Source organism: Prinia subflava, chromosome 2 (genome assembly GCF_021018805.1).
Source record: "Prinia subflava isolate CZ2003 ecotype Zambia chromosome 2, Cam_Psub_1.2, whole genome shotgun sequence".
NCBI classification, from domain to species: domain Eukaryota; kingdom Metazoa; phylum Chordata; class Aves; order Passeriformes; family Cisticolidae; genus Prinia; species Prinia subflava.
The window spans coordinates 87,562,487-87,578,402 of NC_086248.1; the positions used below are offsets into that span (position 1 = coordinate 87,562,487).

The window sequence follows — 15,916 nt, forward strand, 5'->3', positions numbered from 1 at the left end:
AGCAAGATTTGAGGCATACACTCAAGCAGATGAGCACTTCTGTACCCACACTATCCCATCCAGCCAAGCAGCGCAACCTATTCAAATTCTGGCTTAAAGGGGGAATTCACTAGTTTTGTGCAAAATTGACTGCACACTGAGCAGAGGTGGAGAATGCCTCCTTCACCAGCAGACGTCGAGCAGACTTTTCACATGTACTCATCTACTGTGCCAACTTTTGCTGCATTATTTGTAATACTGTGGCACATGTCAATGCGTCTGCAGATTGAGTCAGTAAAGTCCTAGACACTCAGTCATGTATGGCCTGTTCTCCCTCAACAAAAATTAAACACTAGTGTCTCGAGGGGATGGTGGCCAGGGCACCAGTGCAGTGAGGAAAGGATGTTGGAAAAAGGAGAGAACAATCAGTGTGCACCTCAACCCTCTCTGTGCTCCACATCTCTGAACTTGCCTTCCCTTCCCACAACCCCTACCTGCTCAGGCCCAGCGATGGCAGCAGCAAGACCATGAAGATGAGAAAGGTGTAACATTTGTGCATTGTTGTCCTATTCTCTCCAGACCTGAGGACAAGAGGCCGTTAATCTTTCACTCCAGCAACCTCACAAGCTGTGCTCCCAATGGCTTTCCATCAGTAAGCACTTCCCAATATCTAATCTAAATCCCACCCCGTCTGTTCCTAGTATATGAATACATCCCCTCTCCTTCCAGCATATTTGAAACGCATTATCAAGTCTCTGTTTCTTTCCTCTTGTCTCACGGGCTCTGCAATCATCTTTCCTGACCTGCAATCCCTAGAGCTGGTGACACCCTCCCCACCAGTCCCTTGAACACAGACCAGAAAACAAAGTTTACATTGTGTGTCCTGTGGGGAACGTGCCTCACAAGCAGCATGCTTCTAGTGCTCTGCACTTCAAGTGCCTTCCCTGTGACCAGAAGCCAGAGCAGCTAAAATTATTTTCCCTTGGAACTGCTACATCTTACACATGTATAGGCACACCACTCCTGCCTGCTCACCTGAGCCAAGACTTCCCTCACTACTAGCATTTCTCATAGTGCCCAGCCCCAACTCCTTCCAGCTTTCTTCCTCTTGTAGACCTGTCAAGCTCTGCTCAGACAACCAGGCTGAACAACAACAGCTAAAGACTGGCAGAACAGCTGCCCACAGCAGTCCCCAGGTGCCCAAGAGGTGCCCACAGGTGCCCAAGAGGTGCAACAACACCATGCTTGGAGTGGAAGACAAAAATTCAAGCAGAAAGATCCAGCCTGTAGCTTTGTATCAGTGAGAAGTGCCTAACAGCCAATCAGCTCACTGAGAAGGTAAGAATAGGTGCTGGCTGTCCTTACCTGGTCCAGTGTGCTTCGAAGAAGGCAGAATAGTATACAATGGTGGGCAGAAGAGCAGAGAAGCACCACAGCAGCAGGGTGGGGAAGAACTGGGTGATGATTGGGTTCTGCAACAAGGCAGAGAAGAAACCACGTTACACAGTGCACCAGCTCTTGTGCCAGTCACAGGTACAGTTGCCTTGCTGATACCAAGGCCCCAGCACCGTGACTGTCACTGCACCCTGTCCAGGCTCAGCACCTCCCTCACAGTCAGGCTGGCAGGACCTGGGGAACAATGACAATCTCTCTGGCTATCCCCAGCCTTGCAGGGGGTGTTGTGCCTTGGGGTGGTTCCTGTGTTACCCACCCTGCACCTGTCTCCAAAGTCCTTACATTGAGGTACTCCACGGGCTTGGTGACATTGAACTTGTCCATAGTGGTGATGATGATAGCAGGAGTGGTGAGAAAGAAGAGAAGGATGAAGAGGACCACATTAATCACAAAGCAGCGGATCCACCATACAAAGCCCCGGATGGAGAGGTGTTCCCTGGGAGGGAGAAAGAGGGCATCAGGATGGCTGCACAGGGTAGAATAGCAGGTGTTGGGCTTTGCATGCACACCCAATCCAGCCTGGTGAACAGCACCTGGGGTGCCTGGCCAAGGCTTTCCACCCTCTCAAGTCAGATCAGACCTCTAGCTCAGCCAGGCAGGGCTTCAGCAAGATCAACTCACTCGATTACCAGAGGAGCAGATAAAAAGGGAGATAGGGAGGGTGCACCCCTTTCCCACTGGCAGGGACACTGAAACCTACAGAGCTGCTCACCAGTAGATGTTCTGTGGGTCAGGAGCATAACTGACAGTCCAGCTGGGGACATGGAGGGACTCGCTGCAGGAGGAGGCTCTGGGCTCCCCACGGCATGCACAGCCCTGGCACTTACAAGCGTTGAAATCTTTGAGGATTCTGGACAAGAGAAAGAGGGATATGCTGACACAAAAGGCTGGCAGGCACAAGCTGAGGGGATGCCTTAGTGCTGCTGTTCTTCCGATTTAAGGCAAAGGCTGGGACAAGTCACCTTCTTGCGGAGGGCAGGACCACCTGCACTCACATGGCTGTGATGGTCTCATTGTGGAAGGTGACAAAGGCCATCCCCAGAGGCTTTTCATTAACCTTCTCCTTCTCCCGCTTGTAGTCATCTTTGAGTTTCTCCTCCAGCTTGGTATAATACTCAATGGCCTCCACCTGAGCAGAAGGACAGAGGTCAGAGGAGAGATGATCTGGGGACCCAAGGCACGGGACACCCAACTGCTGCCCAACACTTCCAGCTCTCCCCTACCTCTTCACAGCCCTTGATGACACAGCAGCACAGGTGCCCACAGGGCTTGGGGTTGATCATGGATGGGGTGTTGTCCTTGCTCTGCAGGTTGGTGAAGTAGATTCGTCCACGCTCAGCTTTCTTCCTGAAACACGAGAGTGGAAGAGAAGGAAGAAAGGAAAGAAAGAGGTTGACTCATAAAAGCTCTGTGGCACCAGACTTGAGGGGGTATCAGCAACATCAGCCCACTCTGCCTTTCCTCCCAAAACAGAGGTTACCTCTCCGCATCAAGGAACATCAGCCGGGCAACGTCATAGCAGGGACGGGCCTCCAGGACGGTGCAATTGGCATAGGCCTCCCTGTGGATGAGAAGCATCAGTTCATCACAACTGGCACCAAAGGTACCCCTCAAGCAAACTCCAAGTGTTCAGGACTTCTCTCTGGCTCTGAGAAGAGTGTCCTGAGCTGTGATGCATACCAAGAGCTTGCAGGGGAGCTTGTAGACTCTGTCCCTTACAGTGGACACAAAATACAGGGCAAATGCTACGTCCTTTAGGCTTTGGCACAAGGAGCCTTTCTGGACTTCTGCCCTATAGCAGCTAGGAGCCTTTCTGATTGCACACTCCCCTCTCTGCCTTCACAGACTTGTGATCAGAAAGAGGCAGAAGGGTTCCCAAAGGGTACAAAGCATTTATTTTCTACCCATGGTGCTTCTAAACACAGTCCTGACAGTGAGGTGCTGACAGAGGAAGAACTTAATTTTCTTGTTAAACAGATATACCTTCTACAAGGACTGTGATCAGGGCAGCAGCACAACATCCCACAGTCAGTGCTTGAGCACCTCCTGCCTGTATCTCATCTGTGAACTACAACTCAAGACATGCCCTGTCTGTTGCTCACCACACTGACCCCCTATGGCTCTGCAAGAGATAGCTGGGCACATCCCAAGGCACAGAACAAAGCATACTTCAAATTCAGATAAATAGCAGAAAAATAAGAGTGAGAGGCCCAAAATAAAGGTATTCACCAATTTTGCCTAGCTCTCTGCTCTCAACATATTACTGCCATTCCAGATAACACTAGTACTACCATAATAAAAACTTCCCTGTTACAGAGCAGTCTTTAGGGAGACAGCGAGACTTACTCAAAATGCTTCTTGATCTTCTCTGGCTCAGCATATTTTGAGATCCCATTGATGAATAGAGTTCGCTTAACCTGGAAAGAAGAGAGAAAGGAGAGGACAGGTAGGTGTGGATGGTGTAAAAGACCTGGTTGTAGCAAGACCCAAGACCTGCATCAGTGATGAAAAAGGGTGGCCCCATCAATTCTAGCTACCAGGGCTCTCCTTCTCCTGTGTTTCTGCTAGTTGTTGTCATTCTGCACCCGGGTGCACTGCAGACTGACAGGCCAGGGACTTACACTGCAGGTGCCTGGACAGAAACATCGCTACCCTTCAGAAATGAAGAAGGCAAAAACAGCTGGAACAACCCCTAAGGAAGAATGGGGTCCTTCCACATGTTTACCCAGTGCAGAGCTCTCCTGTTTGCCCACAGGCTGCTGCTCTGGAGGTGAACTGCTTTTGGCCAGGCAGAATAAAAACAGCCAAATCATTGCAGCGCTAAATTGCTGTGGAAATTGAGGTGCTCAGCATTGTCTCCAAGGCTACCTGACTTGACCACAGGGCATGGGAAAATGTGCCTGGGAGAGCGGCCAGATCCTGCTCACCAAGTCATCCTCTTTGTAGCGCATCTTGGAAGTGTGCCGGCGCATGCTGTACACTGTCAGCAGCAGGTACAGGAAAGCAAAGGTGGTGTGCAGCCACAGCAGGTTATTCCTGTCACAAGGGAGACCACAAAGGTCAATGCAAGGTTGCTACTACAAGTCTGTGTATGGCTGGTCAGGCCCTGAAGGCACTGGGGGCATGAGTGCATTCAGCATAGCACACAGATGCCCTACAACCAAATTCCAGGAGCTCAGCCTGGAAATTGGAGCAAGGTAAGTAGCCTCACAGCAAGGGTAGAAATACAGCCTAAAGGAGATGAGGCTCTTCAGCAAGTGAACATTTACAAAACACCCCTTGAGGGCCTCAATTACCCATCCCACCCCTGCCCACACATACTCAGACTTCAGGTTAGCGATAGTTGTCCTCCCAAAGCTGTAGGCGTTGTTTTCTAGAGAGAAAGAGGAAGACACAAACATGTTATACTGAGTGGGACACAGCACCACTAGAGTGAGCTACAGCAAGAGTATCACCTGCAGAATACCTAAAAACCCAAGCCACACAGGATCACCCTGAGGACGCACCACACTCAGAGTGAGACAGCAGTTAGGGTTCATTTGTGTTAGTGCTGTCCTACTCTTCACTGCTACCCAGTGGTCTGGAACATGGTGTTGAAAGCAGATGCCCCAGCCCAGCCAAAGGCTCCCTGTTCTCACCTAGCAGGTCCCCTGAGAAGTTGACAGGTAACACGATGCCCACGGAAAGTACACCCACAACCACGAGCAGCCCAATGATGTGCCTCTGGAAGGACAGGTAGTGCACCGCATCAACGCCGCATTTGTCCCGGATCTCATCATCCCTGCCAGGGAGAGAAAAGCTGTCAGGCAATTTTCTGCATTTCTTCAAGTGCTGGGGAAAAGTACAGCTCACAGCTGCCCTCCTGATCTGAGCACACACAGCACCCCTTGTTCTGCCCTACAGAGCTGTAGCCAGAGTCAGGATTTCAGAGCCCAGCACTCTTGAAGCAGCCTGGGCAGAAAGCTGCCTGTGCAATGATTACACAGCCCTGCTCCCAGGAGAGGCAACTGGACACCTTATACCCTTCAGGTGGGCCTTGCCTTCCCTGCTAAGATACAGACAGTGATGCTATCCCACAGCATTCTGAATACAAGGGCTTGGGAGACTGCTCCTGTGCATCATCAAGCTGAGGGTGTCTCCCTGCATCCTCCAGTGCCCTTGTCATAGCCATCCCTGAGACCGCAGCGCCCCTAGCAAGAGTGCCAGGGAGATGAGTATTTTGCAGAGCAGTGGGGACTGAGGTGAGGCAGCCACAGGCCTGGGCTCTCTCCTCTCTCACACACTCTGTGAGTCACTTATTTTGTCACTCACTTATTTTGGCTTTAGGACCCCTCAGGTAGTCCTGTCTTTGCTTGTCCTCTCCAGAGGACAACTGCACTTGTGCTCTTCAGAGAAGGGGCTGCAGCAAGGGCAGTGACTTCATGAAGCTGTACTACACTGGGTGTCCCAACAACCCTGTACTGCCCCTCCTTCCTCATGTGGAAGGACCCCCATACAGGTCCTGGGGCACTTACTTTATCCTGAAGATGGCTGTCAGCCAGGAGCAGAAACCCTGTGCAAAAAGAAAACAGGACAGTTTCACAACTCTCTGTATTCCTTTATCCCAGCTCCCTCTTTCAAAGTTTTCAGGGACCAGGCTGGTGTCCTTGCACCTCCACATACTTGGCTTGGGGGAAGACCACAAGCACCCAGATGTGCAGAGCCACAGATGGGCCAAGGTGAAGGAGGTGACAATGCTACTCCATGGAGCACAACACAGGTTGGACTCTGCTGTGTGGCTGTCCCCTACCAACTGGCAGCTCAACCTTCCAGGTAACCTATGGGCTCCTGGCTAACATGGAAGCTCTCCAAAGCCATGACAGACCCAGAAAATTCAGCATACAGGTACTTCAGCCATCATGTTGGACAAGAGAAGCTATATAAGGACTGGGAAGGTAGTCTGGGCCAAGGCAATACTCCTCAAAGGACACCTGGGGGAGCTTCACCCTCCCATCCATCACACCCATTAGTTTCGCCTTCAAGTGACGAAAAACCCAGTAGAGGTAGACCGCAGTGTGAGAAGAGCTGGCAGGTAAGTATTGTTTGTAATGCTGAGATTATAGGCTGGACAGAAGTCTGTTAAGCCACAGTGACGCAGAGCCTATTTATTTAAGCACATGTCTAAGAGCTGCATAGCTCCTTGAGCTCTACACCGCACTGACACACTGCAAATGTGGGATTTAAGGCTTAGGAACAGGCAAAAGTGTTTCTTCTGAAGAGCCCTCGGTTCAGCCAAGTTGTGGGTTCCTGGCCCCACAGGGGCAAAGTGTTTGACTCTCGTGGCTACTCACGTTGTCCCTCTGGTCGAAGTCCACAGAGCTGGAGACGGAGGTGAGGCGCTCGTAGCGGTCATGGTTGTCAGAATGCAGGGCGGAGGCTACGCTAAAATGACAAGTGGGAGGTGAGGGAGAAGTTAGAAGATATGAAGAGGCAGCCTGGCCAGGAACCAAGAGCACCCAGGAGACGAGAGGTTAATTCAGGTCAGTTTGCACCCGGTGAGATAGAGAGAGGTAAGATCAGAGGTAGCAGTAAAGAGAGAACCCTCCTCAGATGGCGTGCTGAGCCTGGAAAAGCCCATGGGCTTAGCCCAGGGGTGCTACTTGTTCGGCACCTTCTGAAAGGCACCCAATACTATGTGGCAGTCCCTGCTAAGAGAGTCTGGCAGAAGCTATCACAGAGGAGAGGTGAGGTCTGTTTAGCACAGGGTTTAGACAGCAGAAAGGAGGCGAGAACTGGAGGCTGCCACAGCCCCTCTGGCTCTGGCATAGCTGGAGAGGCACCGGGAGCAGCTCCTGTCCTGGAGGACCTTGCTCATCTTCAGGAAGAGGCAGGAAGCAGTCTGGTGGACTGCATCCTGCTACACCAGCCCTCCCCACCCTTAGGTCTTCAGTGAAGGAGGAAGAATGCAGCTGCCTGGAGCCAGGCTCAGTGCAACCTGCTTCTCAGCCTCAGCTGAGCCTCCAGCCTGGAAATCCCTTGAGCAGGAGCAGGGCAGACAGCTAGAAGTGAATGTCTCCACGGTAAAGGACAGGAAAGCAAAAGGGGTGAATATCATGAAACCACTTTACTCCAGTCAGAGGTGGGGACCTAGATGAAGAACCTGCAGCTGAAGCATCTAAGGCTGACAGTTGCCCCTACCTTAAATAGAGGCAAAGGGCAGCTGGAAAAGGAAGTAAGAAAATGGTCCAGAGACATAAATTAAATAGCACTTGCAAGATGACAACAGCAGGCTGGGATCTGCAAGGTGCAAGAAGAGATATGACTGATCTGAAGGCTAGAAACAAAGGAAAAAAAACCAAATGAAAATATGGCCTCCCTGTAGTCAGTACAGGCTCAAGGAGGGTAAGATAGGCAAGAACACAGAGAAGCAGCTGCTGAGACACAAGTGCTAGAGAGGAGGCGGATGACGCTACAGGAAGGAGAGTAAGCAGAGATCCTCATGGGCATTCTGAAGGAAAGAGGATGAGACACATGGCCTCTCTCAGAGCAGAGCAGCACCTGCTGAGTCCCCAGTTCCTAGCTGGAAGAAACAGAGATAGGGGAAAGAAGATTAGCTGAAGGTCAGGGGACTACAGCAGTGCAGATTAGACAGTGGTGTGCAGCCTTGCCTCTGTGCAGCCCAACACTCTGCTCTGCTGGAGGGACAGAGACAGCTTCAACCCAGCTCTCAGACCTTCAGCTCTTTATAATCATAGAGGCCTTGCAGATGGGCACAGGGAGCGAGGGTGGATTTCTGCTGAAGAGAAATTTCTGCCCTGACGAAATGCCAGCAGGATGACAGCACAAGCTTTTAGATAACCAGGGTAACCCAGCTCTGTGCAGGGGGATGCAGTGACAATAATCAGGATGACCTGAAGTGTTTAGAAGATAGAGGATGCAAAACCTTGCCAAAGACGGAAAGTTGAATAGGAAGCTCCAACAGCACCTGCACCTGGATGGAGACTTTTTAAAGCAAAGCACTGATAGTGCAAGTGGGTGAAAGCAAGATTGCCCCAAATCACAAGAGTAAGGTGGGACCCTGCATGATGCAGGTTTGGTGCAGAGCCTGCCAGGGAAGGAGAGAGACAGGGTCTGAGGCACAGCTAGCATCAGGCTGAAGGAATCACGGCTCCAAGTGGGCAGGCCAGGCATGCCGTGGAAAGGGCTTGCTGGGGTGTGAAGCTCGAGGCAACTGCACAGGTGGCAAGCCCCACAGGGCTCTGTGATCACTTCCCTCATATGCAGAGGTGCAAGTGGGTTGCTATGATCTCCCAGTGCAGACCGAGTTGCCAGCTGAGACTGTTGGTGGCTGCTGCAAGCTCTGACAAGAGCAGGACAAGAGCACTTGCTGGTTCCCAGGGAAAGGGAACACATCAGAAGAGGACGCCCTCTCCCGCAAAGAACAATGTTGCACATTCAGGGGCTGGGAGTACCAGGTGACATACACATGTTCCTAACCCACCACCTGTCACTGCACTCCTCAGCAGAGAACAGTTGGGATGGGAATGTGCCATTAGCCTTGAAGGAGCACAGACAGAATGAGACTTCCTCACTAAATTCTGCAGGTTTTTGGAGGCTCCTGGCTGCTAAGTGTCCCAGCTCATGCAGTTGTTTAAGGGGTGGTATGTGTGGTGTGCGTGGAGCAGATGGCTCCAGCAAGCTCAAATGAAAAACAGGAGCAGGAAGAAGTGGCCCTCTGGAGAGAGACAAGCACTAGTAAGGATAAATGAAGTGGCCCCCGAAAAAATCCTCAGAGCATGATGGCTCTACTACCTCTGCCTTACTCCCCCCACAAGATGTTAGCAGTGAAAAGTTGCCAGACACACCTGAAGCAGGGCCAACCACTAGTGAAGCAGTCAAGCACGAGCGAGATGTCCCCTCTGTGCCATGTACCACAGTGACCACCAGTTCTGTTTTATCAACTTCAGCTGCTCTGCTCCTGAGGGCAAGGATCAGCTGCAAAACCAGGCACATTCTTGTACCCCCCTTTAAAGGAGTAGCAGGCTTTGCAAGTGGGAAAAGGAGGCTGCGGCTTGTTGCCCTGGCCTCAGACACAAATCAGTGTGGCTGGAGTGACCATGGCAGGCTATGCGCTGCCAGCTGATCATCCCCTCTGCAGCACATACCCCCCAGCCAGTCAGCAAGGCACAGGCAATGGTCTTTTCTCAGGCACAAAAGCAGCAAGAAAGAGGTAAGAATAAGGAAGACAGTCTATGGCAGGATTTAATGGGCACCACCAGGCCAACGTGACGAAAGATGCTTTCAGCAGCAGCACTGAGGCAACAGGTTTCTTCCACAGGGGAAGAGAAAAAAATATCAAGGGTGCTGCCTTGCTGGGTGTGGGTTTAGGTGGCAAGGGACAAGGGCCAAAGGTTGCCCTGGTCCCAGCAGTCTTATGGGATAAAAAGGAAAGACAGTACTCTTACTAGATCCTCTGTGCATCTGCCTACCCTTACAGATGGTGAGGGAACAGCTCTTGTGGCAACCTGACACAAGAAGGACCAGGCAAAGTAGCCTCCCCTGCGCTTGAGTGACCTGAGTGTACTGTGGGCTCAGGCAAGCAGGTTATCATAAGGCAGGATAGCTGGACACAAGCTGATAGAGCAGGACACGTGATACAGCACCCTCTGCCTTGGTCAGGACTGAGAGCTCCCTGGCACTGCTGCTCCCAAGGAGCATTTAAGGGCTACTTGGGGAAAAACAGGGTGCATTCAGCTGTGGTAGTGGATGACACAAAGGGGAGGGAAAGAAGAGCACAAATCCACCGAGAGACAAAAATTCATGCCCAAACTTCCAGCCATTTAGATTAGTTCAGAAGCAAGACAGCTGCAAGAAAAAAGGAGAGAGAGGTTGTGAGCAAGAAAGAGAGAAGAAATGAGACCCTGAAAAAACAACATACTATTCCCGCTCCTCTCTTTCCGTCTCCCAGCGTCGGCGCCTGGGGGCACAGAAACAGAAAGGGAGAGGTTACAACCACGGGAGTAGGTGCTGAGTTCTCCTCTTTTGCAGGGAACTATGCACCCAACATGGCTCCCCATCATCCTGAAGAAGAGAAACCTGCCAGTGGTCAGGCTGGAGAAGACCTTCCTTCCTGAGCCCAGCAACGCCTGAAGTCCCAGCAATCTGGAATACCCACTGGTCCAGGGACAGAATGCTTTGCTGCCAGCTGAAAGCTTCACTGTGAAGGTGACCTGGCTCCATACCATGGACATTGCAGGGAGCGCCTGAGTGACAGGGTCAGGTAGGAGAGACTGCAGTGACTGCCTGGCTGCCATCTGAGCTCCCCTTCCATATATCTCCTTTCCACAAAGGCAACAAACATACATGCACCCCCCTCCTGAAAATCTCATCCTACCCCATAGATGAGCCAAGCAGCAGGGGCTCCTCCCTGCAACTGCAGTTCTGTTCATCCACAGCCACCCTGTCCCTCTCCTTCTCCAAACAGCTGGCACCTCTCTGCCTTTCTGTCTACAGCCACTGCTTGCACTCCCTTGCACTCAAGGTGCAATGGTGCTCAAGCATTGCCTCAAAGAAAATCCAGCCCTCTCTCCTCATCAGAGGCCAGAGCTGTGTAGCCCCTGTAGCTTCCTGCCAGTACCTGGATCCAGACTGCTTAACCCTGCTGCCCTCTCCCCACTGAGGTTTCCTATGATTATTCCTTTCTCCTTGTTTCCCTTCCAATATCTCTGTATAGCTGATTTCCCCAGCCAGACCAGGAAAGAACGGGCAGAGGAGCCACAGGGACACAGCTGCTTATCTAACTCTATTCAGGACCACTTATTTAAACCAGGAGAATTCCTGGTTCAGTGCTGGGAAAAAACAACTCTTTCTACTGCTGCACAGGGGATGCTCCCTCTGCAATGGAGCTTCCATCCCCAATGGGCCTCGGCTTTTGCTGACAGACACTGCAGCCCACAAATGCATTGGGCAGGAAGGATCCACACCCAGACCAATTCATCAGCACTTGGGATGTGAGCTAAGCTCGCATCTGCACAGCAGTACCACACCTGGAAAAGCAGCATACTACTGTCAAGTGCTCTTAACCAGAACTGCGTCCAGGAGAGTCACAAAGACACCTCCAGAGGCTTAATAAAGCCTTCACTGTGGCAGCCCTCACCCTTCCTGTGACCTCTTGTTCCTCTCCTCCCTCCATCTGCTGTTCCTCTGTAAAGACCCCTGAACATCTCTGTCACTGAAGGGACCATAAGCAACATGGAGCCAGAGAGGACCACTCCATGTTTTGGGAGAAGGATGCTGTAACAAAAAATCCAGTAAGTGGGGATTTCTTCCTATTCCTGGAGCTCAGGGGATGCAACCGGCACATTTGCCTCTCCTCTCCAGCTGCTCAGGCACACAAAATAGGATTTATCCCTTCTGCCTCACAGCAAAGAAGGGCACTACTCGTATCTTATTCCTATGCCACTCTCCCGTGCTTACCTGTCAGCATCAGTCACCAGGGCCAGGCGTCCATAGTCCCAGGCAACTTTACGCAAAATTGAAAAGACAAACAACAGTGCCTGAAAGAGACCAAAAGAGAAGCTGTGAGAAAAGGCATTGTCCAACTCTGTCCTTGCCTTCTGCATGCAGAGACACAGGAACAAAGAGGGTAGGAGGGGACACAGTCCTCAGTTAAGAGCACCCTGAGACCACAGAAGAGCACAAATTCCCCAGGACTGTTAAATCAGACTATCTGGATAGCTGTGGGAGGCAGAGATCCAGGATGCAATACACCCTATTACCTATAGGGTAACCCTACAGGATCAAAAAGCCCTAAGGTTCCTAGAAGTCAAAATTATGGCTATATCATTTGTGGTCCCACAAGCTTCTAAGAAGGAACGGGCAAAGTCCTTAGGTGGATAAAGCTGCAGGGACTTGGCAACATAACTGGGAGTTTTGGGATACAGGACTGATTCAACATCATTCCCATCCTTATGGTGGCAACACCCTTCCATGGGGCTCTGTGGTGGTATTGAAGCTAAGTCAATAGTGGCTAAGCCCACAGTGTCTAGGAGACATGACCAGGGCAGAATGTCAAGCAGCAGCAAAGTCAGGGATGGCATTTGGGGCCTTCAACCCTAATAATCTGATCACCATCCTCGTTTCATGGTTAATTAGGGGAGAAGGTGTAGAAGCAGCATCAGGTACACTTACAAGAAAGCACATAAAGTCAAGGGCTAGGACGGTGGGCACCCCGCCGAAGGGCAGCCCCTGCAGCACCGTGCTGCGGATGCGTGCGCTGTAGCAGTAATCCTTGGTAGTGCTGTTGTTGTTGTTGCATGAGGGAGTTTTGCAGGGGGACCCTACTGAGCCCAGGGTGGCGATGACGTAGGGAAGCATCTCTACAGCTTCATCGTCTTCCCTGTGGAAAGGAGAGAAAGAGCTGATTAGACACGCGCCAGTTTGATGACAAAGTAGCCCTGCTGGAGTTGGGGGCCAACCTTGCCTGTCAGCTCGGGCTTATCTGTGCTACAGGATATTCCTGGGACCTTGTCCAGGGACAAGGTCATCTGAGAAGCCGGCTGAGTTCGGTGGTGCCAGAAGAACCCGTATGCTTCAGCAGCTATGGTCCCACCATGGAGTCCAGAACTCCCTTCCTTGTTTGTCCACTCTCACACCATTTAGGTGCAGCTGTCTCACAGACTACTTTTCTGCCTGAGAACACAGTGTCTCAGCTCCCCCTCCTCAGCAGGGAAAGCATTTAGGTACAGGAAAGAGTGAAAGGGTGGGGTGGATGGGGCATGAAGTCACGTCTGGATGATGGAAACAAACTGCTATAGGACAGTTGCTGCATCATGATCCCACAATTTCCTCTGCCTGGCTGCAAAAAGCCATTAGCTTTATTAGGCTGAATCATCACCCTCTCTTCACTGCGGGCCTCAGCCTCCAGCTCCCAGGGCACCCATCAAGGGCTGGTCCCACCCCCTGCTTGTTTTCTCTCCTTCCTGTGACTTGGAGGCCATTTAGATGCAAGCACAAAGGGTAGAAAGGAGGTTTAGGCTCTACTATTTAGCTGGTCAAATATTTTATTTATTTCAGGGCCTTCCTCGAACTGTTACAAGACCCACAGTGGCATGCAGGTCAGCATCACTGCTTGGACATGGGGAGGTCTTACTCCTGTGCAGAGCAGCTCCATAAGAAACACAGAGATGATTACGGTAGCAATGGATAAATGTGAACTGAATAACTCAGAGAAGGACACTCTGACAGCAGAAATACAACCACTTTTCGGAACAGGGCTGAGAAAATCCCATCAGTTGCAGAAGGAACAGTGATAACAGGAAGATAACAGGCTTTGATCCCTAAAACATTTCTCTTAATCCAGCATTCACAAATCACCCCAAATCCTTCACTACTACCATGAACCACACAGAAAGGCTGGATAGCACAGTATCACTTCTGGTTTATTTTTTCCCCAGAAATGCCATCCCTCAGGGCTGGGCAAAAGATCCATTGCCTGCCCAAAGGATAAGAAAGCTGCCACCACCACTGCCCTTCAAGCTCTGCATTGTTTGGTGACATTAGCAGAGGGGGTGCAGGGCTCTTACCTCCAGCTCATGGGTATAATCCTGGCCATCTCCTGCCTGGCTGCAGAGATTTATCAGCATGGCAGCACACTAGCTGGATAATGACCACAAAATGATTTGCTGCGGTGACCTAGAGAGCTCCGCTTCAAAGTGATCCCTCCCTGCTCAGCTCCAACGGGAGCACTGCTGCAAACCAGATGAGGCACCAAGGACAAAGGGCAGCCCGAGAAGCAAAAGCCCAGCTGGGTACAGGCATTGAGGTGGTCAGCCAAATTGGAAAGGCCACAAAGCAGCCTGTTAAGACATAATTCACAGGTACAGAGGTGGAGCAGGGCTGCCTAGAGCAGAACAAGGGAGCAGAAAAGCAGGAGAAAAACAAGGCAAGACATGAGATCACAGTTGGGAATAAATCGGGAAGACGGGATAACTCACCCTGGCTGAATTAACTAGAGACTCAGAAGCTCTAGGGGAGCGATGGGAAAAAATGATGGGATGAGACTCAAAGGAATATCACACACTTTGGAGCATGAATGGTTACACCCTTCTGTAAGCACAATCTAGATGAACTGAATGAAAAAATAAATATCTTTCAATCCTGCTTTTGGGAACCTTGTAATCTTTTAGCAATGAGTTCCAGATTTTGAGTAAAGACTACAATCCTACTGCAACACCACAGCCTTGAGCTCTCCTTGCACAGTGAAAAAAGGCAAAGAAGAAAAGCATTTGCGTTTTCTAGGCCTGCTAAGTTCACTACCCTAAGTGCTCTCCCCTTCCCAGGACACAAGATGTCGTCTTCTAGCTCTAAGCACTCACCCACATGTCCCCTAACACATTCTCTCTTCTGACCCCGTGGAAAGGTGACCACAACCACATACAACATCTGGGTAGGGAAATGATCTTGGCTGCCAGAACAGCACCCTGATGCTCTCAGCATCTCTCTTTACACTACTCCTCACATGGCTGAGCACGACTTACTTCTCTGACAGCATCTTCACATATTGAGGAAAAGCATCTCTGTCATCAGCCTGCAATCCCACCGCCCTGAGTAGCCAAAGGGAATTAGAAGCCAGCCATGTCCCAGAGCAAATCACTCCTTCCAATACACCTGGCTGTGCACTTCTCACACCACTTCACTCACATGGTGTCACTTAGGAGTCACTTCCTCTTGACAAATCTGAATAACCCCAGGGTATTGGCAGATTTTAGGTACCTTGCTGCACATTACCTTTTCTGGGTCATTAATAGCAAAGGACCTCATCCCTCTGCTATTGTCACATTAAAATTGCTAGTTCACTCCTTGACTTTGTGGAACCTCAGCCAATTTTTGTGCCAGAACTCTACATCTCCTCCAGTACACAGTTTTCTTAGCAGTTTTCTGTGAGAAATTTCAGGAGTTTTCTGAACATCCAAGCAAGTTACACAGGTCTGCCAGATGCTGTTATTTTACCACAGTATTGAAAGACTTGCAACAGATCAGGGAACCATGATTTTTCTCTGTAGACACCAAACTATTTAGCTCATTCTTGCATGTTTTATAGCCCCATTTTTTCCAGCTGTCTTTCTTTAAAAAAAGAGGCTCATATGCTCAAATTGCCCACAATCATATCTAAACATTATTTATACAAACCATTACATGCTGAAGACAAATTCTGCAAGCCTATAGGTCATTTAAGATACATTTCAGAGAGACAGGTCCCAGAGATACTTTTCCCCTGAAGCCTAGAGGATGGACTAGATATAAACTTTCCTAACCTCTTCAGTAACCCAGTCAGAACACCCAGCAATGGAAAAGATGTGGCATATACCCAAGGCTTACACTGCCATTTCATGAGCTGAGTCAGGAGGCACAGAAGCAGTCCACACCATCTTAGTTATGCAACCTCCCATCCAGCTGGCATGCACAAGGAGCTCCCCATGGAGACAAAGGTGCTTCAGGTGTG

General features: G+C 50.6%; 1 protein-coding gene across 2 annotated transcripts in view; it reads right to left on the reverse strand.

Annotated features, from left to right (window-relative positions):
• TMEM63B (transmembrane protein 63B) overlaps window positions 1-15,916 on the reverse strand; it is a 47,653-nt gene that overhangs the window by 5,144 nt on the left and 26,593 nt on the right. Inside the window, exons 2-17 of one of the 2 annotated variants that reach the window (XM_063390913.1) lie at window positions 12,604-12,811; window positions 11,890-11,969; window positions 10,352-10,390; window positions 6,765-6,855; window positions 5,949-5,986; window positions 5,073-5,215; window positions 4,756-4,807; window positions 4,362-4,470; window positions 3,781-3,851; window positions 2,915-2,995; window positions 2,658-2,781; window positions 2,430-2,563; window positions 2,147-2,284; window positions 1,717-1,870; window positions 1,345-1,451; window positions 474-560 (exon numbers count right to left, since the gene is read on the reverse strand). In XM_063390913.1, the coding sequence (XP_063246983.1) occupies window positions 474-560; window positions 1,345-1,451; window positions 1,717-1,870; window positions 2,147-2,284; window positions 2,430-2,563; window positions 2,658-2,781; window positions 2,915-2,995; window positions 3,781-3,851; window positions 4,362-4,470; window positions 4,756-4,807; window positions 5,073-5,215; window positions 5,949-5,986; window positions 6,765-6,855; window positions 10,352-10,390; window positions 11,890-11,969; window positions 12,604-12,789 (1,634 nt within the window). In that variant the 5' untranslated portion in view covers window positions 12,790-12,811. The remainder of the gene's footprint in view (window positions 1-473; window positions 561-1,344; window positions 1,452-1,716; window positions 1,871-2,146; window positions 2,285-2,429; window positions 2,564-2,657; window positions 2,782-2,914; window positions 2,996-3,780; window positions 3,852-4,361; window positions 4,471-4,755; window positions 4,808-5,072; window positions 5,216-5,948; window positions 5,987-6,764; window positions 6,856-10,351; window positions 10,391-11,889; window positions 11,970-12,603; window positions 12,812-15,916) is intronic. The other variant, XM_063390914.1, reaches the window with a different exon arrangement.